This window comes from Acromyrmex echinatior, chromosome 8 (assembly GCF_024713525.1).
Source record: "Acromyrmex echinatior isolate Ae372 chromosome 8, ASM2471352v2, whole genome shotgun sequence".
Classification (NCBI taxonomy): domain Eukaryota; kingdom Metazoa; phylum Arthropoda; class Insecta; order Hymenoptera; family Formicidae; genus Acromyrmex; species Acromyrmex echinatior.
This window is the reverse complement of record NC_141859.1, coordinates 8,612,805-8,638,272: the sequence shown is the minus strand read 5'-3', so window position 1 is coordinate 8,638,272 and position 25,468 is coordinate 8,612,805. Positions and strand designations below refer to the sequence as shown.

The 25,468-nt window shown below is 34.6% G+C and overlaps 2 protein-coding genes across 6 annotated transcripts in view; one reads left to right on the top strand and one right to left on the bottom strand.

The window, feature by feature from the left end:
• Window positions 1-791: 791 nt before the first annotated feature.
• The window catches only part of LOC105142938 (potassium/sodium hyperpolarization-activated cyclic nucleotide-gated channel 2), a 280,821-nt gene continuing 256,144 nt past the window's right edge, over window positions 792-25,468 (bottom strand). The window contains exons 7-10 of one of the 2 annotated variants that reach the window (XM_087409054.1): window positions 5,203-5,346; window positions 3,793-4,316; window positions 3,506-3,670; window positions 792-3,331 (exon numbers count right to left, since the gene is read on the bottom strand). In XM_087409054.1, the coding sequence (XP_087265180.1) occupies window positions 2,140-3,331; window positions 3,506-3,670; window positions 3,793-4,031 (1,596 nt within the window). In that variant the 5' untranslated portion in view covers window positions 4,032-4,316; window positions 5,203-5,346 and the 3' untranslated portion in view covers window positions 792-2,139. Of the gene's footprint in view, window positions 3,332-3,505; window positions 3,671-3,792; window positions 4,317-5,202; window positions 5,347-25,468 lie in introns of those variants that run through there. The other variant, XR_015546030.1, reaches the window with a different exon arrangement.
• Ten-a (Teneurin-a transmembrane protein) overlaps window positions 22,081-25,468 on the top strand; it is a 495,412-nt gene continuing 492,024 nt past the window's right edge. For 3 of the 4 annotated variants that reach the window (XM_087409039.1, XM_087409040.1, XM_011050850.2), the window contains exon 1: window positions 22,081-23,844. The gene's annotated coding sequence lies outside the window, so the exon portion shown is untranslated. The remainder of the gene's footprint in view (window positions 23,845-25,468) is intronic. The other variant, XM_087409041.1, reaches the window with a different exon arrangement.

Below are 25,468 nucleotides of genomic sequence, written 5' to 3'. Positions count from 1 at the left end.
CAGCCCTCTTAAACGTTTCATTGTCATCGGCGTTCTCTCTGCCCATGCGTCGATGCGCGCGAACCATTGTTTCTCGTCGAATGGGCGGCTCTCCACCGCCAACGAGACCACCGTCATCGGACAATATCGCGCCGTTTCCACTGTGAGGCTAGCCGAGGCGTGAGTTTCTGCGCGATCGACCATCCATGACCGCCAGTATATATATATATATATATATATATATATATATATATATATATATATATATATATATATACAACAGGGATCGCATCGCTAGATAAAAGCAATTAATATAGCGTATATATATATATATATATATATATAATATATATACACACACCACCTATATTAATTGCTTTTATCTAGCGATGCGATCCCCTTCTGTTGGAAAGTTATTGCGATTAGCATGATAGATTTGTCAATTAGACTGTTCGATCAATTATTAGATGTATAAATTTCACTTCACAAATCGCCGATTGTTTTTATTGCAACGATAATATAATTTATCTTTAAATTTGTGCATCAAGCTATTGCAAATGTACATTGTAACTCTGTCTCTCTCTCTCCCTCTTTTTTTTAAGTAATTAATGTTTATTTATTATATCACTTTATATGTATATATCTCCACGATTTGCACGCTTTTGCTTTGTCCTTACTATGTGTAACGAGGCGGCAGCCAAAGCGCGCTCACTTTTCTCTTTTGCGGTAGTTTATACCGCTTTTTACGAACGCAGGATAATCGGAATACATATATTTGTCGCGTTTAACATCAGAGAAGTGAGATATATCATCGTGGCACGAACTTGTTACCACGCTACCGTGTATAGCTAGATCTAATAATAAGTTTCGAGGATAGTTATTTTTTTTTTTTACCAACACATATACATATCGATTATTTACGCGTGCCATCGAAGTTTTCCTGCTTACGACATTCCTCCGTCCGGTGAAAGAACAAGTTTGTTCTGTAACGACAAAAACAATTATCGTGAAAACTGCATTCATTAATAACGGATAACGTATCGTTGCATCGCGTCACGTAGATATTCAGGTAGAACCGGTCGGACTAACTCGATATGCGAATCTTTCAGATAAGCACGCATCGTCAAGTAAATCAGGCCTTCTCTCGTTACACGCGTATTCTTAATGCAATATCCCGGGACACCGACTACAATCAACTACGGATCTTACAACCAGTGCTAAAGATAATGATCCCAGCGCCCGATAAGTATTAATAGCGTGAGCTAGTTGCGTCGATGCACGGTTACAAAGCGAAGATACGTCCTTCCGTTTCTCATTCCATTATATTAAGTGCTCCACTTGCCGATTCAAAGCTCGATACACTTGATACGCGCGATGCATTTCGAATCGTCTTGATTTTTGACGTTCGCAAAACAACGAGTACGAGTTCCGGTCGTGATGCGCGGCGCTAAACTGTAATTATCACGAATTCATCTTAAGAAGTGATCACGCATTCTTCTTGCTACATGATATTACCGATGATCTACAGTACATTGAAAATTGTAGTCTTCCGCGGTGCACGATCGCGATCTTCTTGATCCACGTCCAGGGTAATAAATCTGCCCTAATGTTGGGTTACGAGAAACAGTTATCGGAGTCTTGAAATTTATCGGTTCCTTAACAATTTTCCGCTATTATCGTCAACGATCATTAACAATTCTTTCAATCGTAACAATTCAACGGCAGTTTTTTATAACCTGAGATTAGTGCGCTATATTAAGTTTAAAATATATTATACTTTTAAATAACTATAGACGCGAGGCATAGATTACAAACGCATTGTTCGGAAATATGATTTCCGATATGTTAATGCTACGTTATGATAATAGATAATCGGCTCCTTAAAATTTATCGCCTGTTCGATACTTTCAATATTACTTTTGACATTTGATTCGTATAATTATAATGATGAGAGAGAGAGAGAGAGAGAGAAATTTTTAACTTGCTCTTCATATATAACGCGTCGCTAAATATTGCTTTTAATTGCTTAAACGATATCAATGTCAATATTGCCTTTAATATCATAATTAAGTTGCACACAAATAAAATTTTTTGCCATTTCCAATAAATACACCATAATACACCATAAGATGTTTTTTTTATAAAATATTTTTGCAATATTTAATGCATATTCAGTATGTACGTTCTCTCTTGTCTTTCGAGAGCAATTTTCTTGACTTGCTCCCACAGCATAGGATAGGGATGAACTGTTCTGGCAAAATCTGCACGATCTAGGCGATATAACTCGCAGATTTCAACAGCGACTACACTGGCTACTCTTCGCTCGTTTGGCATCATCAGCGCAATCTCCCCAAAGTACGCGCCATCCTCCAAGTGACATACTTCCTTTCCGGTGATTGTATAAATAGCCACTGTACCACTGGCGATGAAGTACATGCAATTACCTGGTTCATTTACCCGTACAATTATGTCGTTCGGTAAAAATATTTCAGATTTTAGTAAATCGACAATGCGTGTTATTAACGCGAGAGGTAGGTTGTTGAAAAACGTAACGTTTTCTACGAGTTTGCGACAACCGTGCATCCCGATTTCCTGGCGCATAACCGAGGATAGATTATTGAGGATCTCAGCTTCGGAAAAATATTGCTGTTGAAAGCAATACTCATAGTAGTTTATGATACGACGTTGAGTCACGTACGGTAGTTGCCGACGCTTCATATACTGTTTGACTTCTGCCATGATATTTTGATATTTTATCTTAGAGCTATTGATGCCCTTGTAGAACTGGTTCACGCGAGCTATGAGAATCCAGATAATTAAACTCCCCAAGATTTGTAAGAGGATCACCAGTGTGAGGTCTGCATTGGTTTTTGGTTTTTCATGTAAAAAACCCGCCGACAAAGAAATGGAAACAGTACGTAAGAGACTGTGCAGATATTGAAAACATATGGATTCTTCCCACAGATTAAATTCATTTATCCAGTAGTCATCGCTTGGTTGCTTCGGTAGGTGCATGGAAGTCATTGCTATTGGCACTAGCCAGTAAAGACAAATCTGCCACTGAAATGCTATAATTAGCCAGAATATCACAATGCAGACTTCATAAAGGGTTATTGGAACGTTGTATGCGTGAGCAATTTTTAACATGTAGGAACTGAGAGAAAATACACGAAATCCGCACATCAAAGATACCAGCTCACGTGTGACTGTATTCTCTTGCCATGTTTTAATAAACATGATATCAGTTGGTAGAGAACCCAGCAAGTCTGGCAAGAAAGTACTATATTTTATATATTTCTTCATTATCTTTTTCGGTTCCATCACGACAATACAATGCACCTTGTCAAAATATCTGTTCATCAATAGATAAATAAATTTTTAATTTTATAGAGACTTTAATACATAAATCTTATTATAACAAGAACATTAGAATGCAACGTCCAGAAATTGTATTTCTGTGTTGCATTCTGCGGAAATTTGGATATATCAGCTCAATAAAATAAATTTAAATTCAGTTAAATTATACCCTGTCATAAAATTGACGATTATGTCCATGCAACAGAAAAAAAGTAGGAAATTTTTACAAATTGTCCAATAAAGTAAACGCATCTTTATTCTGAAGGCAGCTTGATATGGAGTAACCAGCAGTAAGCATATTATTATTAAAGTCATTAGGATATCCCAGGAAAGTCTGCGCTATAAAAGATTCGCTTTAGTTTACAAAAGATATAGTTTAATATATTTGATATATAAATGTATATAATAAATTTTACATATATGAGAAAATTGTAAAAATTTGTTGAGGAAATATACCTAAAAATACTGAATGGATGAAGGATATACTTGTATCTATATAAATGCCGTTGCTTTTCTATGAATATGGAATCGCGACTGCGTAAATACTTGCGAGCAGCTGGATTTTTTCTTGATGCCATCAGTAAAGAGCGGAAAGTGTCAAACGCTTTTTGGAAGAAAGTACGATTAGGAAGAAAGAATAAATCTTCATCGTCTTGGTCGGTCTCAATTTCGCATACATGGTCCATACGAAACATTATGGAATCGTTTAATTGTGAATAAAAAAAGGAATTTTATTAAATGTATATATATATATTACATTATTCTAATTACAGAATTACAAATATCATTATAGGCCACGAAACAAGCGTATATCGCTGGTAATGGCGGCATCTCTTTGAATGAAAGAACAACTTGTCCTTTCACAGATTCGTGCGAGTAAATGCAGTCGGTAATATCGTTGCCGGTGGATGATCAAGCTTGTGTTCAGGTTTCTCTCGGAGTTTCTCTTTCGATATGATATCGGCACATTATCTTGAAGCCTGAGAGCGAATGTAGTCGTGTTTTAGATGAAACTGAACTTTATTGTTAGATGGAACTGTTTACTGATACTTTTACAATATAAAACGTGCATGTTGAATTACGTATTCAGATATCCGCAAATATGTGCATGATCTTTGATTTTATTCTATATTACGTATATTATTGCTTCTATTCAGTGCTATGTCTATAAAATATAACCGCGTAACAATGAATCATAAATATAATAATTAAAAATTGAAATAATTTAAGCTCAAAGAAGATATTAAAAATAGATATTAAAAAGCGTATACGATATATTTTAATAGTGTTTTTGCACAATGAAAGAAAAATTAATAAAAAGATTAGATTTTTTTTATTTAGACATTTATTATATTATACAGAAAAATGCACAAGCAGTTAATTTTTTAGGTTGTTTTATTTCGAGTAATAATTACGAACAAATCTTAATTTTCAGAATTATATAACTTGTGCAACACTTTTTATTGTAGTTATTATATTGTATTTTTATTGAATTAATTAATTTTGTTCAAACACGATCTTCAATCAATATATGTATAAACATAATTTGAAATTGTTCGGAAAATCGTAGATAGACAATTGTAAATTATGATATATCTAATGTAAGATTTATTCTTATTCAAATACTTCAATAAAAATTAACAGATACAATACACACAATATTGCATAATTTAGCAATTTATAATTCTATGTAAAATTCTCATAAAAGTTTATTTAATAAAAGAGAATGACATGAAAAACAATTATATATACTATAATATTTAAAAAGTTAATATTTTGACACGAATCTGAATATACAGTTAACTAAACAGTTAATATGTTATATAGTTAATATGAAAAGTTAACTAATTAATTGGATGTACTTACCAAATTGCTGATTGTTCATTGAAACTGACTGTGTTCCGTTGACCGAGTTTCGTAAAGCTAGGAGTAGCATGATGCCTGCCGGCTCGAATCGTTTCGCTCGACTGAATGCATTACCTCTCCCCTTTCTCCTTGTTCTAACTTGCTCTACAAAACAAACATTAAGGCTAACTTTGAAACTCAAACGAAATATTAAGTGTCTTGTAAAATTTTATTTAAACTTTTACAAATTTTACGAATTTTTAGTAATTTTAATTCGAATGATTCAATTCTTTTTTAATTAAAAATCTATCCTGAATTCCGTGGACTCAATTTAACGGATATGTTATTCGAAGAATATATTATTTCAAAATTTTAAATTGATCAGCAAATTGCAATCACACAGTCGAAAAAAATATAAAATATCTGTCAAGAATTGACATTTGTACTGAAATTTTTTAATCCTATATTATCTATATGTTTAGTAAAAGAGAGTAACGTAAAAAATTCACAATTTTAGGTTTTTTTTTTATAGCAGAACTGATGTACTCGGTGTATGTACATATCTATATTTAAATTAAATTAAAATAAGATAGATATATATGTTTGAAGTTTTATCAAAAAAGGAAAGATAATTTTAGTCTTTTGCAATGATAATAAATAATATTGCTGCCATTCTAATATTATTATAAACAATTTATTATCTAATTATTAGTGTACTTGCTAATAAAATGCTAATAAATTAAGGTAACTGTCCATTGAAATTATCCATTTTTCATTGAGTTAGTTTCTTAAAGAGTAACATGCCACTCGTCAGCTTGAATCGTGTCCCTTCACTACAATTAATGAGAGCAATGTACTTTTAATTTAACAGTTTGTCTAACAAGAAATTATACCAAAGCTAAAAAAACGAAAAGAAAAAACAGATGTATAAAGAAAAAGGTGTTTACATATTAATTTATTTTTACTAAATTAAACTTTGTTTAAATGTGTGTGTGTGTGTGTGTGTGTGTGTGTGTGTGTGTGTGCGTGTGTGCGCGTGTGTGTGTGTATGTGCGTGTATGCATGTGTTTAAATTGAAAATATATGTACAAATATAAAAAAATTTAGTCATGAATTTTATCTTAATTATATTCAATTAAAAATCTAATAATAATTAAAATATTAGAATTGATTTTATATTTTTATAATAAATATATTTAATAATAGTATTATATTTTTATTCTTTTTCTGCTATATTATTTTTGGTGTATGTTTTGCACAGATATACTATTAAAATATATACTTGATACTTTTTTGAAATTTTAATCTTTTTAGGTTTAAATTTAGGTTTAAACTAGTTTAATCGAAGATTGTGAATATGTTACCCACTGGAAATATCCGTGACTACATAGTTCAACGTGCACATTTTGTGCACATAGAGGCGCCAGTAAACGGCTTCCACTTAATACGCGGACACTCTCAAGTTTCTCTCTGTTGACACTATCTAAATAGAACAAAATATGTGATTTAATTTAAAATGATTTCTGTATTTTTTAAAAATAATTTCTGAAACCCAAATAAAGATTGGAAACTTTTAATACTGCTGGTAACTTTTGATCAATTTTGTTGTGTATCCTTTTTCCTTTAGGGGGATAGCACTTTACTTTTATTTGTTTGAAAATGTCTGCAATTACATTCTTAAAAAATATTTAATATCATGCAATTCTTGTTTCTATTTGATCTAAATTATTTATATATAAATTATTTTAACTTTTGTTTCGCAATTTTTTTCATGACATTTATGCTATATAATTTGCAAGATATCCCGTATAAAAATATTTTAATTGTTAATTTTATATATATATATATATATATATATACACACACGCATATGTATATTAAATACTTTTGTTAAAAGAGATTTAATTAAGATTTTGAATTAAATTAGAAAAATTGAATTTATTAAAAAATTTGAATGTGTTGTATCGTTGAAAAAAATTTAAATTTTATGATTCGTGCGAACGCGCTTACTAATATGCGTGTCCATCTCGAAATTAATACCATCCAATATGCGAAATGCATCATATTTTTCATACGTTCCAGTTCATAGAGACGTGAATAATTGCCGGTATGATTTGCGAGTCGCGTACATCATAGCCAGTGAATTTTGGTGTGGTCAGTTTATTTTTAGTGCAACTGACAGTTGGTTTCCATGAGATATAAAAATATCGAACTGACTGTACGAATGAAGAAACGTTTTCCCTAGCGAGTGACAAATAAACGGTACATATGACAATATTTCGTTGTATGTAATGTTGTTATATATCCCGATATATTACACGTGTATCGACGATTGTTTTTCTGGAATTTTTGTTACACATGTTCGCTCCGATTATCATGGTAAAGATGAGAGTGTCTACCAACGGAGATCGCAGATCGCTTTTAGGATGGATGATCTGTTCACGGTACATTTAAGTAACGCTTTATACAAGTCGGCTTTATGAGGGCTCAGACCTTCGTTGCGTGCACCGCATATAAAGACAACCTTCTGGTATATATTCTACGCGTTGAATTCTCAATGTAACGACGAGATTTTATGGACAATTTTATTTGTTCCCTATATACGAATAAATGTGTATCTATGAATAAACTCCGCCATAACCATGCTTATTTGAGTGAGTAAAAACGATACAATATCTTTCGCGCATAGAGAAAATATTTAACATTTATACTTTTATATTGATGCGGATGAAATGCTCTCAATTATTGTCATAAAATAAAACGTGAAAAAGCTAATTCGAAATTTTTGAGTGTTACTTACGCAGATACCGTTGTCGGAACTAAAGGGGTATCAGGAAACATTTTATCCCAGACTCCGGAAAATCTACCGGTTAAGCAGTGTACGCAATTTAAAGTCGCTACTTCTGTCCGTCCCGAGGGAATTAAGGGTCAGACGTGGAGGCAAGTATATCGCCAGGAAGTCGGGTTCTCCGCAGCTTTTTTCCTCTTCTATCCTGGTAATAAATTTTCAAGTCGTCCAGCAACGTCCTGGAACTCAGGAACGATGTTATAGACGGTGCTCGAGAACAAGAAGGGTGGTTACTCAGGATACGCTCACAACCCTCCGCACATACTAACGTGGATTTACCGAGGCCCATCCTCCACGTAACGACGAGTGACTGCGGAAGAGTCTATATACGCGGTTCTGGGGTGGAAAGTTATGGGTGGTCTCGTTGCTGTATCAATATCTCGTTAGGGGCTATGACGGAAATAAAACTGGAATGTTCGTCTTTCTCGGGGCTGACCGAGCTAGCAAAATTGTAATGTGACCTGCAGGCGCTATCGCGCCAGTCGCTCGTTACATGTTATAACTTTGAATGTAGGAATAGTGGTATAGTATAGGAATTGAATTATTGTGTCATGTTTTATGAAAACTGCAATCGATCATTGCTATACACAGAAACGTTACCATGTATTGCAAAATCGGCTTACCGTATCAATATCAACTAACTGGGAAATGACGGAAGCGTTAAATAGGATCTCTAATACGTACACGTATTTGCTAGTTATCCATTGATATTTACGTCCTGTCTCTCATTAGAGGGAAAGATGGGATGATTTCAAGTGCGTATAACGAGCAGCGTTTCGCGGTTCTATAATTGCTTCGATTTTCATCGAATTTCATCAAATTTTATATGAAAACGTATGAAAAACAGATTTTCAAGAGAATATATATATATATATATATATATATATATATCCTATTTCTAATTATACCAATTATTACATTTATCTAAAATATATTGATATTATATTGTGATTCATTCTGATACATATGCTGGTGTAGAAGTTTCATGGATTATTGCAAGTAGTTATTATATTCAGTAACCAGTGAATGGTCATGATCGATACTTAGTTATTCAAATAGCTTTACCAATACTTTGCGGTACAAAATTGTTATTTAGTTGGTGCTGCAGTAACACTATTGTATTTGTTGATACATTTGCCCCTACACTGCTACTTGCTACACTTGTATTTGCTACAGTTGAAAGTTCTGTAGAAATTATATACAAAAAGAAAATAACATTTTAAGAATTATATAAATAAATAATATATCCTACACATATTTAAGGATATTTGCATTATTTGTATTTTTTTTTTCCAATAAGTTCACTCTCACACGTGGTTTTATTTTATTAACACGGTAGGCCATATTTCAACACAATTGTCAAGACCGAGATGTTTCTTTTATATTTACAACATAAGGGTTCGCGCGAACGAAGGTAATTCTTGCTTCCGCCGCAATGATCAATAAACCATCCCGTCCACACTGCTGAACGACGCTTTATACTTCGATGGATGTAACGCCAGGGAAAGAGGCGGCAACTAGTGGTCGTAAGTACTTACGTACGTGTAGGTTCCGCCGCGTATATACGCAGTGAGCTGCCAACGATATAGCCAGCGAGACGAAAACACTCGTCTGCAAAGTCTAGTACTGGCGTAAATATACCGAATGGTAAGAGACGTAGCAGCAGTTACCCAAAAGCCATTGCTACCGGTCGCTTATGGAAACACGGCTCCGTAAATATTTTCGAGCACTCTGGTCTTTTTGGCGTGTCATTATAATCGAATGACACTCTATATTCTTAAAAATGCCTTCTATCCATTAAAGTAATGAGCAGAGTGTGTTATATGTATATCCGTGTTATAGTATAAATAATAAGTGGGTCCGAATTAAGACTTCCATATTATTAGAATAACTAGCAATAATATAATTATAAATTACATTTATATGTGTAACGATTGCACTGTAATAGTCTGTTCCTGCTACGATTTCAGTCATACTCGTCATTTAGCAAATAGCACGTTTCATTAAGTTTTAAGCTAAAATAGACGTCATATCGATTTTGTATCTATATTGGATGTAATAGCAGAGTAACTTTTAAAATAAAGGATTTAAGGATTTTCGTTTTACATTTTTGACCAAATAACGTAATAACTGTGAAAGCATTTTTTTTTCCCGAAATAGTGCCTCGAACAATTTTTTGATTATTTTTCCGATATAGAGTCCATGCTACATTTCGCTGTAGTGATAAAGTTGCTGGAGGTATAACGCGTAATCTATTATTATGAGTCGGGAAGAGAGAGGAGGCAACTGGTGGCCGCACGTACTTACGCTCGCTCTCGCGTGTTCTCTACGCGCATCGCGCGCATATACGCGTCGCGGCCACGGCAAGTTACCAGTGATATAGTTTGCAGTTGAAACAACCATTTCTACTGTCTAGCAGTTGGCGTTTAGCCAATCCCTGGTGCCGATGCGCCTCTCTTCACCCGTTATACGAGGATTAGAGTATACTGCGCTACCGCTCCTATGTAATTTTCTCTTCTCTATCTCTCTCTTTTTCTCTTTCTCTCCTCTTTCTCGTTCTCTTATTCCATTTCTCTCTCTCTCTCCTTTTATTCTCTCAACATCTCGTGTATTCTACTCTTTATTGTCCGACTGGACCCCGCGTGCGGACGTGCCTCGATTCTGCATTTGCATCCCGTTAAATGTCGTAAACTTGTCAAAGCGCGGGCCGTTATGTGCAGGATCGCAAGCTGTATTGCTGGCGAGCAACGTTTGCGGTATCCTCCGGCGGGTGCACGAAAGACAAAGCACCAGAGAGATCGAGAAGGGGTATCTGCCGCGCCGTTATTCCGAACGAATCGACGGACTTGAGTGCACTTAACGGAGATTAACGTTCTTATATCTCTATCTTGGCTCGAAGACGATATGTTAATGAGTTGATAATACCGAAATTTCGCTAACGAGGGCCGCTGTATTTCACTGTCGCAGCGACAAACAGACTTCTGCGATGGTTCTTGCGTGTCTTAATTCGAACCGAATCGCCGAACGTAGGAGTGCACTTAAGGTAGATTAAGGCTGCCGTAACAGAAGATAAGTGTACGTCGATGTATCATTGATGTTGCAATTAGAGCTGTTAGAGCGAAGACAATGCGCATTTACGAATATCTTCACAATCTATTAATGATGCTGGAGCTTTTTTATTTTTATGTGATTTTATATATATATATATATACACAAACATATATCTGGAAAAAAATAATAAAGCATATATTCAGGTTTGTTGCTTAACTTTTACAGTACAAAACATTTTGTATTTTTGTCAAAATCAGTTTTTGTTAAAATTTTGTGTTTTTAACATATCCGAGTGTTAGCTTATAATGTGATTGTGTTACTTATATTTTGCGTTAAATTAATACTTAACGTTTCTTGGTGTTAAAATAAATGCAATTTGAGTAACATAAAAAATAATGTATTTTAAAAATAAACTCTAAGATAAATGAATAAAATGTGTTAATTTAAGATATTATAATTGTTGATTTTATTAAAGAAATATGCTTCTATAATTTTGTTGTAAATTTAATTAAATTTTTTATGTTAATTTTTTTCATAATATTTGTGTTACTTTTTATCGTATTAATCTCGTGTTAAATTAACACAAATATTTGGATGGATCATATATATATATATATTTGAGATATTTTAAATATATTAAATTTATCAGAAATTTTCCTGTGTAGAAAGTAAATGTAATTATTTATTTATTTATAGTTTGTAAGTGTGATAAATTCCTATTACATTTAGTAAAGGTGTAATATGATGCGACATTAATTATATCATATTAATTATAGATTATTGGTTTTACCAACATATTTAATAATAATAATAAATTACATTTTATGAAAAGACATATCTAATTACTGCTAAACTTAGATACAAACGATAAATAGTATCCGGTTCGAAGTAGTCGAAATCATCGGCTATTTCAGTACCTAATACGCGACTCATAAGTTATTTCGCTACATCTGGTTGTGCAGCCGGAATATTCAAGTTTTCTCCCACATATATTTACATAAATATGCGCTGTCATCTAGTTTATAATTAATTAATTACGATCAAGATAAAGCAAAAGATGATAGAGTTATTACAAAATATAACTTCTGGTTATTATTATAAAATCTGACGCCTTAAATCCAATTTGATTGCTCCATGATAACGATGCATGGCTACTGCAATTTTTCATTTATGTCGTACGCCGATTTACGAGTCTATTAGTCGATAATGGTGAAAAATACGGCTGCGGGAATAACGATCTTAGCTTATAGTGATCATAAATGTAGAATAAAATGTCGCACAACGAGAGGGGTACTGCTAGCGATGCGGCCAGGCTGAGCATATATTCACAGTAAGTGGCGTGAGTTATGAAAACTTCATGATATATCCAGGATACTTTATGCCTTCATGAAGAACTGCTGAAATAACGTACAAGCGTAATGCTTTTCGCATACTCACATAATTAAAAACTATCCACTGAGACGCTGCATTCGCTATAGAATGGCCGAAAAGCTGAAAAGAGTCAACTAAAAATAGTTGCCTCAAATCAGAGCAAAAATGTTACAATTAATTTAAATTTAAAATAAATTTATTTAAAAAAGAAATAATTCATTAGGATAACTCTATTATATATGTCGCATCTAATTGGAAAATTTAATTTATTAAGTTTTTATTGGTATGGTTTTTTTATTTTAAATATTGTAAACAAAAAAATACTTGATAAATTAAATTTTAAAAACTGTTGAAAATTCTTGCATTTTTAGGGATGAGATATACGAGTTACTCATGAATGGAACGTACGCGTTAACATTTTATTTCTAAGTATTGTTTGTAAATTTTTTATGAACCGTAAAATGTGTCTTATTTATACATGTATTTTAACAAAGTTTTATTAAGGAATAAAAATAATAAATTTCTATTTTTTCTGACTTCTGCAGCATAAATCCTCGTGCGGTGTAAATACCAGAGTTACACTAGATCCATAACAGAAAAATATTTTAAAATAGTAATTAAAAAAATTGAGATAATATATTTTATGGGAATATTAATACACATTCTTGATTTTTAATTAATCAAAAATTCGTATAATTAAAACCAAAAAAAAAAAACATTAATGTCTCGATATTGAAATAGATAAAGTTATTTACTCAATATAGTCGGAAATGGACAATACTCGAAATATCCGTATAATTTAGTACATCAGTATCCATATCGATATCGGAATTCTCACTAGTTGTATATTGATTTTAGTGCAGATTTCAATAACACCATTAGCATTGTAATCAGATATCCATTGCGATGAAATCCACACAGTGAAATTTATTTTGGACAAATTTGGACAAAGAAATTTATTTCGTACGGTTGAGATAAACGTAATCTAAATTTTATATTTAAGCAAACATATGGTGCTTGCAATTATTGATTAGAAATAAATTTATAATTACAAATGAATACAGTTTGCTTTGAGAAATAAATAGACTGTGATATTGAAATTTTTCAAATGGTGCTGCTATGTAAATTGCATTATGTAATTACTATCTTTTGTACAAGATGCAACGACATCTCTTTTAACTTAACTATGTCGCGTATGTCTAATGTGTTTAGTTAGAAAAGTTAGCACGAGTATTATCTAGTTGATCTGGGCTAATTTGGACAATTTCTTAAAGATGTTATACGCTTGGCCAATTTGATGAATATTAAGGGGTGTGTATTGAGTTAGAATCTGCAGTTGTAGTCATAGATAGCAAATTGAGAAAGTTGTAGTGCTGTCGACGTTGCCAGAGCGCGTTTGCGTCTTGTTGTATTATCTTAGAAACTTTCTGACGTCTTATAAGTTTCCAACTTTTGTTATATACGTATGCAAAGTTGTGTCGCGAGTTCCGCCATGACAGGTTGTTATTGAATATGAGTAGAACGCGTAAGATTTATTTATATTTTATCGACATATGTATGATGTAAATATCCTTTTGCGGAGTAAAAATTCGTTGATTCAATGTAATACATTAGGAGTGTGATTTAGTTTTGAGGATTTCTTAAAAACTGATTTATTTAAACAACATATCAAACGTTTAATAATGGTTAGTAAACGACTAAATATCATGGAGTAATATTAAAGTATTAAGAGCCGTTTGTTCCATCTTTTGGTAAATTTTATCTGTTAGGTAAATCTAGCAATCCACGTATGTGGATGCTACTTACCCAACAGGTAAAATTTACTAAAAAATGAAACAACCGGGCCTAAGAAATAATAACTGTGATTGGAATGTCTTCGACAACACTGACATTAGTCCATCGCTTGCAAAATTCTCAAAACTAAATCATACTTCTAATAAATGGGGAAAATAAAAAATTTTATTCTAATTATAAAATATTTTAGCAATCAGCGAGAGAGAGAGAGAGAGAGAGAGAGAGAGAGAGAGAGAGAGAGAGATATCAGTGTCCTACATAATTATTTTAATAATTTAATGAATTTATTTTCAGATCCAGCTAAATTTTTAGATACTTAACAAAATCGCTCTTTCAATGTATTATCACGAAAAATAAACATAAAGTTTTCTATATGTATAAATTATAAACTTCAGATAGAAATATGTACTGTTTATTATTATGATTGAAAGAAGATATCAAAACGGAATTCACGAAGAAACATAATATAGAATACAATTTTCATCTTGTGAAAATGTTTATTGTTTACGCTAGAAGAGGAACATTCAGTCGACATTTAATCAGAGTATTTCAAGTGGGTGGTAGCTCATGCCGTAAAACTCTGCGGACGGATAGTACACATTTGATGCATTCTTTACTAAAGTTAGAGTAAACAAAATACTAAAAGAAATTGCTAGAAGAAAAATACGGAGAGTACAGAACCACCAAGTAATTGCAACAAATCGTCACAGCATTTCGTATGCTTTATTTAATTTAATTTTAATATTGTGTCTATATATATGTATACACACACACACACACACACACACACACACACACACACACAACACACAATATTAAAATTATATATATATATATGTACATATATATATATGTGTGTGTGTGTGTATGTGTATATATATATATGTGTGTGTGTGTGTAGTTAAATATGTTATGTCTATCTATATATATTTAAATGTGTACATATTTAATTTCCAAATGTTAAATTAACTATTTGTTATTTATATTAGGTGTTGGAATTAATTCGTAGCGTTTTTTAAATGAAAGAATGTTATTTATTTCACATGAGCATTAAAAAATACATTAATGAAAGTACTTCCCATCACTTTCTACTACTTTTGACCATCTTTCGGGCAGTGAATGAATACCGCGTCGGAAGAACTGTTCATCTTTAGATGAAATCCAGGAATCGAACCATTTTGTACAATCTTCGTAAGATGTGAACTTCTGCTCGCACAAGCTATGAGCTAATGATCGAAACAAGTGGTAGTCGCTAAGTGCAATATCAGGAGAATACGGCGGGTGCGGTAGCACTTCCCATTTAAGTGTTTCCAGGTATGTTTTTACCGGTTTTGCAACGTGTGGGCGAGCATTGTCGTGCAGCAAGATGACTTTATCGTGTCTTTCGAAGTATTCCGACCGTTTTTGCTTCAATGCACGGCTCAAGCGCATCAGTTGCCGTCGGTAGAGATCTCCAGTAACGGTTTCATGCGGTTTTAGCAGTTCGTAGTATATGACACCCTTCTGATCCCACCAAATACAGAGCAGGAGCTTTGAGCCATGGATATTGGGCTTTGCCACTGATGTTGATGGTTCGCCGGGCTTAACCCATGACTTTCTGCGCTTTGGATTGTCATAATGGATCCACTTTTCGTCACCGGTAACAATCCGATGCAAAAAACCTTTTCTTTTCTGCCGTTGAAGCAGCAGTTCGCACGTGAGAAAACGTCTCTCAATATCCCTTGGTTTCAATTCATATGGGACCCAATGTCCTTCCTTCTGGATCATGCCCAAACTTTTAAGACGTTTTCCTATTGTTGAGAAGTCAACTTCCAATGACGTAGATAATTCTTTAAGTGTTTGACATGAGTTTTCATTGAGCAGTGCCTGCAAATCGTTATCTTCAAATTTTTTCGGCTGACCAGGTCGCTCCTTGTCATCCAAGTCGAAATCACCAGCTTTAAAACGTGCAAACCACTTCCTACACGTTTGCTCAGCCAGAGCATGTTCACTATACACATCCACTAAAATACGATGAGCTTCAGCTGCACTTTTGTTCATATTAAAGTAATGAAGCAAAACTCCCCGCAAAAACACTTTATCTGGCACAAATTTTGACATATTCAATGAATTATACAGTATTGTTATTTATGATTTCAAGAAAGGTTATGTACGGCAAATGACGTCCTATGATAGATGTTTACAATGTATACAGAACTATAGGTAACAACGAAATAGTGTACTGCTTGTGCCATCTCTTGTAAAACGCTACGAATTAATTCCAACACCTAATAAATATCGATACAGAGAGAGAGAGAGAGAGAGACTCGAGTGTTTATTATACTTAATGTAATAGTTGCATTCAATAATATACAGCGATATATTTTATATTTTACAGTTCACTTATACTAATCGCAGCCAATATTAAAATATTTGTGTATTATTCACGGACGTAGAATTTAGAAGGGAGAGAGCACAGTTCCTCTTTGCCTCCCCCCTTGGCTACGCCCATGGCATTATTATTATTAGTAACATCTTCGTTATATCGATATATAAACTTTGTAAAGCATCGTTAAATGCGTATAACGACCATTCTGCACGCAAATTGTAGAATGGGCTTGTACTTGTTTGCCTTGATTTACTCATGCGGCATAACTAATGTCGTTTGACCGCAATATACATTTCAGTAGAAGTTATCCGAGTTAAACGCGGCTACGTGCGGAGCTATTTCTACTCGTTAACCATTCAAACGGGGAGGTAATAATTTGAACATCGTATATCTTAAGTTATGCACTGATGACGACGAAGCATTTTTACTACGGGTTTACATATTAAATTGAGTATCTTTAATATTTATATGCCAGCTATATCTTAAGAGATAAGAACTATGTTGTTTTAATATATTATATATATATATATATACACATATATATATATATTCGCATAATAGAGCGCGCCATCGCACGATGAGAAGATATGAACAAGGATATAACGAAGACACGTAGAAAGCATGCCGCAATATATCATGCATAACAAGTGACTAGTCCAACTCTATGCCATGCACGAGTTGTCTAAGGGATGTTATTGTGCCAGACGCAATCACAATCATATTTCTTAACTACGGCGAGAGAAACACGGCCTATTTCTTTCTCCTTATTGGTTGCTATTCTTCCTAGTCATACTTTCGTATTGCTTTTTTTTGCTTGCATAATTAAACATAAACCACTACTTCGTATCGAACTTTACATCGCAAAACTTTGTTATCTAAGCTCTTAAAATTCGCTCTACCGCATCGCAAATTAAATTGAAATATTAAGGAAATGTCAGATCAGATGTTCATTCAAATATTATGAGTTCTTTCTATTATACGTACAGATAATCTGAAGGCAGATAGGTTATACCGCGAATATAATAAACACGTCGCTTTGCAGTACGTGCTGCGGAATTTAACGAAGATAGCAGATTCAACAGAGAATATTATTGAATACCGTACTGAACATTACAAAGCATACTCTTTGATTAATTATCGTATCAACATGTTTGCTGATTCAATTTATTATAAAATTCGCCTTTCGACATGTTTGCGGCTTAATAAAAAGATTATGTTAAATATTTTATGCAATGATACAATTAACCATTTTCTGTAGTAAACGAATATTTACGTTTAATATTATTACTTTGTACACGTGTAATGTTTTGCTTATGAAAATTCTTATGAAATTCCTATGATCTGAAGTGGAAAATGTACATCGATACTTTCATTGAAAGTTTATATATATAAAATACCTAAATTATTTTATAATATATACTATCCAATTTTGCGTTTTTATATATAAAAGTATTTTACTTATAAAAGTATTTAATCTAGACTTTTATGTTTTGTATTTTATATATTTGTAAAGATATTATATATTATAATAACAAGTATTCGCCGTCTTAACAATTCTCTGAAAAAAATTACATAATACTTTACTTACTGTCTTTCATAAAAACTGAGTTGTAAATATCCGAGACATTTCACAATTTAATTTTAGTCGATAATTCGGATGCTGTAACAATAAGGCAAATTATTAAAATAAAATAGAAATAACATTAATGCACAGGAACATACAGTTGTAACAAAATACCTGCAAAGAATACATTACAAACAGAGGAAAATAATTACATTGTAAAATAATGTTGGCGATCTTTTGTCAGCCAAAATTAATTATTTTCTTTTAACTTTAATTCGAATGTTAATTAAAACAATAATTTTCTCATATTAAAAATTTTACATATTTTTATTAAATTAAGATATGAGTAAAAGATAATTCGATTAATATGGCAGAAAGATATACATATAAATTTGATATATATTAAATTATAATAACGAATAAATAGTTCAACAGAGAATTGAGATCATAAATAATCTTAATACCGCATTAATATTTTTGCATATTTAAAATCTTGCATTAATAAATAGTGAAATAAAATAAAAGTAATAAGAAATAATAATGGATGGAATTATACATGCAATATAAAAGTTTTACATTAAAATCTCTATGACATTATAAGTTCATTGATAATAGTATTGTTATTAGTAGTATTATTATAGTTTATTATTACTATTAGCAATAATAAACCATTAGACATGTTATTAATATGGGAAAGTTAAGAGAACGCCGTCGCGTGCTCTTGTAGAAACATTTATCGGCTTAATCCTACAGTCGCACCAGGACATCAGCCTTATCATTAGTCATGTTGTTTACTCTCGACTCTCGGGAAACGCTGACAGCGTAGGGATGTTTTCTTCCGTGCAACCTAGAATTGGCTCCGGCCTGGCGGAACGTGAGCTTATCGAGTAATTCCATACGTCCTAGAGGCAGGTTATCACGACGAACACGTCTGTTCCTGTTACGCACGGAGGCTGCTACGCGCACGTACGAGGCTCGATGCATCGGAATGACGCCAGCGCTCCGTTTACATTGTGCGATCGCAGAATACGCTTCGGCGAAACAGCAAAGGCGCAAAGCTAACAGGATAGCAATGGCGGAATTAACGTATTCGTATTACGCAGGGCTCGCCATATCAGCCGCGGCTAGATGAATGCTAATTAGCGGAAGATATATGCCGCATCTCGTTGGTTAGAGCGCTATCTTCTGTTACCACTGTGGTAGATATTCGCAGTTGAGGACCTGTTTCTCACAGTAGTACGAGTTGCTTATAAGTGCGGCGGTGTTTCTGAAGCCTTAAACATAATGAAAAGCACAGGCAATAGGAATAGGGGATATATTATAACAGATTTCAACCTATCAAAATTCATTGTGTTTTATTTTAAACACAATGAAAAGCACAGGCAATAAGAACAAGGAGTAACAAATTTCAATTTCTCAGAAACTCTGCGTTCTAGTAGACACGATTTCTAATAAGTTGATATCTTATTTTCTATTTCTATTGCATATGCTTTTCATTGTGTTTAAAATAAAATTTTAGAACGCGAGAATATTCTTGTTTGTTACATAATTACTTACTACTTTACGTACAAATATAAGCATTATATTTAATAGTTATATCACGCGTAGGACACAGATGATTGAATGAAGAATTACAATTATTTATTCATGCATGACAGCACTTCTGCCTTCGGGGAATCGAATGAGAAGACTCGCATCTGTGCAAGATTATGCTTTTTGCTCTGCTGCAAGCAAACTCACGAAAAAGCATGAGCTGTACGTCTATGTAATGTTAACACGTAACGTATAATGAGCTGATATCATATTTCGGGTTTAATACCATCCTCGCATTCTGCAGCTACAATAAGAACAGCGTATGATTATAACATTATATAACACATTTTAATTAATATTTTAAATATCTTAAGTGTGACTTGAAAAAAGTTTATAAAGACAAAAAGAAATATTTAAAAAAATTTGATGTGGCAGTCAATTAATGTAAGAGCCTGTTGAACATGTATAAGATACGAGTATGCGACGTATTATATATTAAGTATGACATTGGGGAGCATTTAGTTATTCCACAATTCGCTAACATATGAATTCTGCGTGGTTTCGTGCCCATTAACTAACGGTAATGATCCAACAGAAATAGTTTCCCCACATCTACTTTGTCGAGCGACAAACTGTAATGGTGATGCAAGCCGAGTAATTTAATATAGCGTATAATTCAGACGAAATCGGGACCTGAAACCTGTTACCGCGTCTGGTTAAAGCAGCCGTGAAAATGGATCTATGAGCGGCTATAATAGCCGCTGCCAAGTTTTCGGTTGTGTTAGAATAATGTTTGAATCACCGGTTGGTCCAACTAATGAGTAATTAGACTACCAAGAGATGCGTCCAATTTTAAGACTCATAGTCATGTTAAGATAATGGGCTTTGCTACAGGCTTCGTGAAACTACCTCTCCTCCTGTTATGAATAACAATATAACTTTGTATCACCGAAGATGCCTCGAAATCCTCTTAATCAGAAGACATTGGAGTAGAGCTTATCTACATGTAAGACTGTTAGTCGTAAATTTAATTATATGAAAATAATATAAGATAAAGTTTTGTCATCTTATGTCTGGTCAAAAATGTCAAACGTAATGGAAATCGATATATTTCAGTAATCTACAATTGAGTTTAATTAAATAACTGTCGATAGAATATGGATTTAATTACACACAAATAAAGTAACAATATTATTATGTAACTTAATTCAGATATATATATAGTATTGAAAATCAATAATTTGGCAGTTAATATAAGAGAGCTGAAAAAAATATTTCGATGTTTATCAAAACAACGATAACGGAATATTAACATAATTATGCAGATAACAGGAAGATATATGTAGAATCTACTTGCTTTGATTCAAACACCCCAAGCGGTGTTTTTAATTAATTACGTAGTAACAAATAACAAATGTCATTAGCATAGTAAACAATACTGTTATAATTCGCTTGACATACAGAATGTGGATTACCGCCACATCTCGCTGGCTGCGTTTTATCTAGTTGCTCTGAAATCGTTACTCTTTTCTTGGAAACATTGCAAGAATGATATAACACTGTAACTGGTGGCCTTAATCGCGAAATTACGTAAAAATTCTCAGTATTATTACAGTAACGGTATTTTAAGTTGTAACTATACATTATAAACGCAATCATATACTGCAACAATGTTTTTCGTTTTCAACGAAATCAATTGCTTCTCAAAGAAGCGTTTATGATCTTATATATATTCATGGTCAATTAAAAAGGAATGCAGTACATATATATTACTCATATATACTTTTATTTATATACACATTATGTATATACATATATTATACATTGTCGTTATATAAGTATGCGGCGCTACTAAATCGATATACCGTTTAAGCGCGAGGTAATTCCCCGTGAAGAAACAAGCGTGCAATTAGTTTCTAAACAAGCGATGCAGATTTCAGACTTAAAATACGTAACCAGGAAGCATTCGCCGAATTTAATCAGTTTCATTGCATTCGTGCACATTATAGTACGTAGTTTGATAAATATATGCAATCTGCAATGAACGAAAATATATACATAATATCTAGAAAAATTGTTTGATATATTTATCTTTTACGACAATGTGGCGCCTGACAAGTCAGCGTCTTAACGTTGTTACTCTCGCAAGACAACGCAATTTCAGTACCCATTTAATATGTACCTTGGATTAAGACAAATATTCTCCTTTATGTTCCACAAAACGGGGCGTCCTTTTCTTTTACACGCAGATACGCGTGCACCTTGAGGTTTCATCAGCAGCTACAACGTAGCAGCAACAGCGTATCGGCGCTGCTGCGGTAAGCGATACGAGATGCATAGTCACGAATGAAGGAACTAGAGAGGAAGACAGAGAGAAAGGACAAGGTGAAGTGAGAGAGGTGTAGAAACGATATGAGAGAGCGCAGAGACAGAAAGGGAGACTGACGAAGGGAGGAAGAGAGAATATGAAGCGGGTAGCGCGGATGAACATGGGGTGGAAGGAGAGAGAAAGACTACCGGTACAGTGAGTGAAAATAGAATAAGAGGAGAGCAGGTAACGGGAGGACGAGAGACCTGGTGGGGGAGGGCAGGAGAGTTTCCTCCTTTTCAACCCCCGTGTTGCCGCGTACCGCGCAGAGCGGCGCGTAGGTATACGTACACACTAGGCGTCTATATTTTATATCCGGTGTACCCGAGTTGTCGCTAGGGCGCAGACTCGAGCCAATCGGGGTCGGCCGGCTCGCCAGTTACTTTTCGCGATTCACCGTGGCCGCTCTTCCGCGGCGCAGGTAGACGGACGGACGACAGTCAGTCAGTCAGTCAGTTAGTGAGACGAGAAGGAAGGATGTAAGAGGATTGTATCGGCGGAGTATAAAAAAGAAAAAAAAATAGAGAGTAGAGAAGGGAAGGAAGAGAGGCGCAGCGAGAGCGAAAAGGGGTGAAAATTGTGGCTATAGAGCGGAGCGAAAAAGGAAGGCAGAAGGATTAAAAAAAAAACACGAAAAAGTGCAGACAGATAAGGAAAGAGGGAGGGCGAGGGAGATAGGAAGAAAGAGAGAGGTCATAGGTGCTGGCCGTACCGCATTCGCCGCACAAAAGCACAACTTGCGCACTGTTGCGCCGCGTTACCAAGCTATTGCGCGAGCAACCGAACTGTGCCGCTCGGCCACCCCTGCCGAGCAGTCGAGTGCTTTCGTGCGGAGTGTTTACGTCGTCGCGCGGGTAAACACACACGTTGTCGTGGCTCGCGCTCTCGTAAGCTCTGTCCTACGCACCCCTTTCTCTTTCTATCGGCGTGAATCAGCTGGAACGCCAATACTTCCATCCTACGCCTTCGCATAGCTCGAGTGATGTCACGCGCCCTGTGAATGTGCAAAACGAACATCATAGAGTCGAGCTGATCGCTGATCGAGTACGCTAAAGCTACGAATGCGATACGATAAAACGTCCAATCTTAACTATCCAATTCGAAACTATCCACGTCTCGACTCGATGCTTATCTTCGAGTAACAAAGACAAGACTGACATTCGCTCATGTCAATTCGTGATATTTCGGACCGTCGCGTCGTTTCGGAATTTACGTGAATTTCGTTTCAAGAGTTCGTAAATCTCGCGTTTCGGACTTTATCGCGATAGTCACGCCGGTGTGCGCGCTCGCGAGGAATTGGGAGATTAGGATCGCTGGCTCGGGGGATTCGCTAAATCGACAGGGTAGAGAAGCGGCGCGGGCACTGTGACAGTGCAGCAGTGTGCGACGACGAAGGCGCTTGCAACGATACGTGACTGTCTTAACTCTCCCCCTCCCCCCTTCTCCCTCCCCCAGGCTCGTTCGTATGTATGTACGTCGATGCTCCGAGCGGAACTCTCACGTCGCCGCGAATTGAACCTGCGTGAGTAGATCGGCAGGGTGGGAGACGGAGAAAGACGTTGATCTCGTCATCGCGAAACGCTGGATGTCACTACGTCATTGCATAGCGAGGCGTACGTGTGCGGACGTACGTAGTCATCGTTTGTGCCTGGCGTAAACTCGCGCGGCAAAGTGACTACCCCGAAGTGCAGCGGTGATAAGAAGATACAGCCACGCGACGTGATCGTTAGCATAAATGACAAGCGCAGCCAAGGCATCGAACTGAGGTGAGTGGAGGTCTCCATTTGATTCCTTGCGATCGCATCTTTACGTATAGATACGTTCGATTGAGTCCGATGACCGGTCGTTGATTACGACCAATTCTCTTCTAGAATCTCCCTTCGTGGTATCTTTCGGTTGGTATACAGGATTTAATTAGAGGGAATAGGTCGGCACCATCGCATTAATCGTACGAGCTCCCGGCAAATGAAATTATAATCGAACGGCAGGCTAGGTCTCGAATTACGCGCCGCAGAGATAGAACCTGAGGCGCTTGTGCTTCTGGTGTTATCGTGCTCCCCTCTAGAGACCTTTCCGCCGTGTTCCCGGAACGTACGTAATGAAAATTCAAGAAAACTTGGGAACTTTTCGTACTTTAAAATCCAACTCTCGTTGGATATGTATATACGGATGCTTTCTACATTATGTGAAGCTACGATGTAGGCGATTTTACACAGCTACTCTCTCCAACCCTCTTTCTAATTTATACATATATACTCATCTTTACGTGACGCAAAGGTATTTACATATCTTTCTAGCCGTATGACATAAAATAAATAATATTTGTTACTGATATCGATACAACAGCGGTTGTTTTAAGCGTAATTAAAATAAAAAAATTAATGCATAGTTTGTAATAAAAGAAATATTTTCGTATTTTATTTAATTACTTCCGTTGCGTAATAACAACGTTTTATTCTTCATAATCAGTAGGTCATTGCGTAACTGGAGTACATAATTGGCAGCGTACTTCTTTTTACTTGTTCCAGCGATCAAAGAAGTTTTAATGAAACTTTTTATGTCTTTGATCAAACACTTTTGCTCGAACGATATTACTTTATGAATTGTTTCTCAAACTGAGAACAAGCTACAAGTCAAAGAATATAAATCCATTCCATTTATAAAGTTACTTTGTTCGATTTGTCGTCGATGATCTTTGATAATAATAGTAAGTTTTAATCTTACGTTGAACGCAGTGACATAATGCGATATTTTTATCGAGATAAAAAGAACTCATAATAACGTTGCGCAATATTACTTTAATTTTACCGCAGAGAGTATATATACGCAAAGAACGATTTTGCTGAAGCATCTAGAAATTCAACTAAATATAAAGCTGAAAATCATTTTGTTGGACTATCAAAATTATAATATTATGTAGAACCAAGGGATAAACCACTAACCAAAATTGTGTACATCAATGCCTACTAATGCCTAAATTTTATAGCCATTAATGCCCTAGTAATGCCCACTAATCCCCACTAATCCCCTAATGCCTTAGTAATGCCCATTAAATGTTCCAGTAATGCCCATTAATGCACTAATAATGCATAACCTTATACCGCTTATTATAATACACAATTCTCTTAAATAATGTCCAGTAATGCCCAGTAATGCCCCAAATTCATATACCGCAATGCCCTCAGCGGTTTACCCCTTGTGTAGAATGTTCAAGTATGATGAGCAATGTTGCAAAAAGTTTCGACACTCTAACAACCATCTTGAGTCCTATATAATTTTGGTAATAATTTTGGATAGCCCACACAATTATTTTCAGATCTGTATCTATAACTAAATTTTTAGATATCAAACCGTCCTTTCCGTTATATTGTATAAAATTATACAAAATTC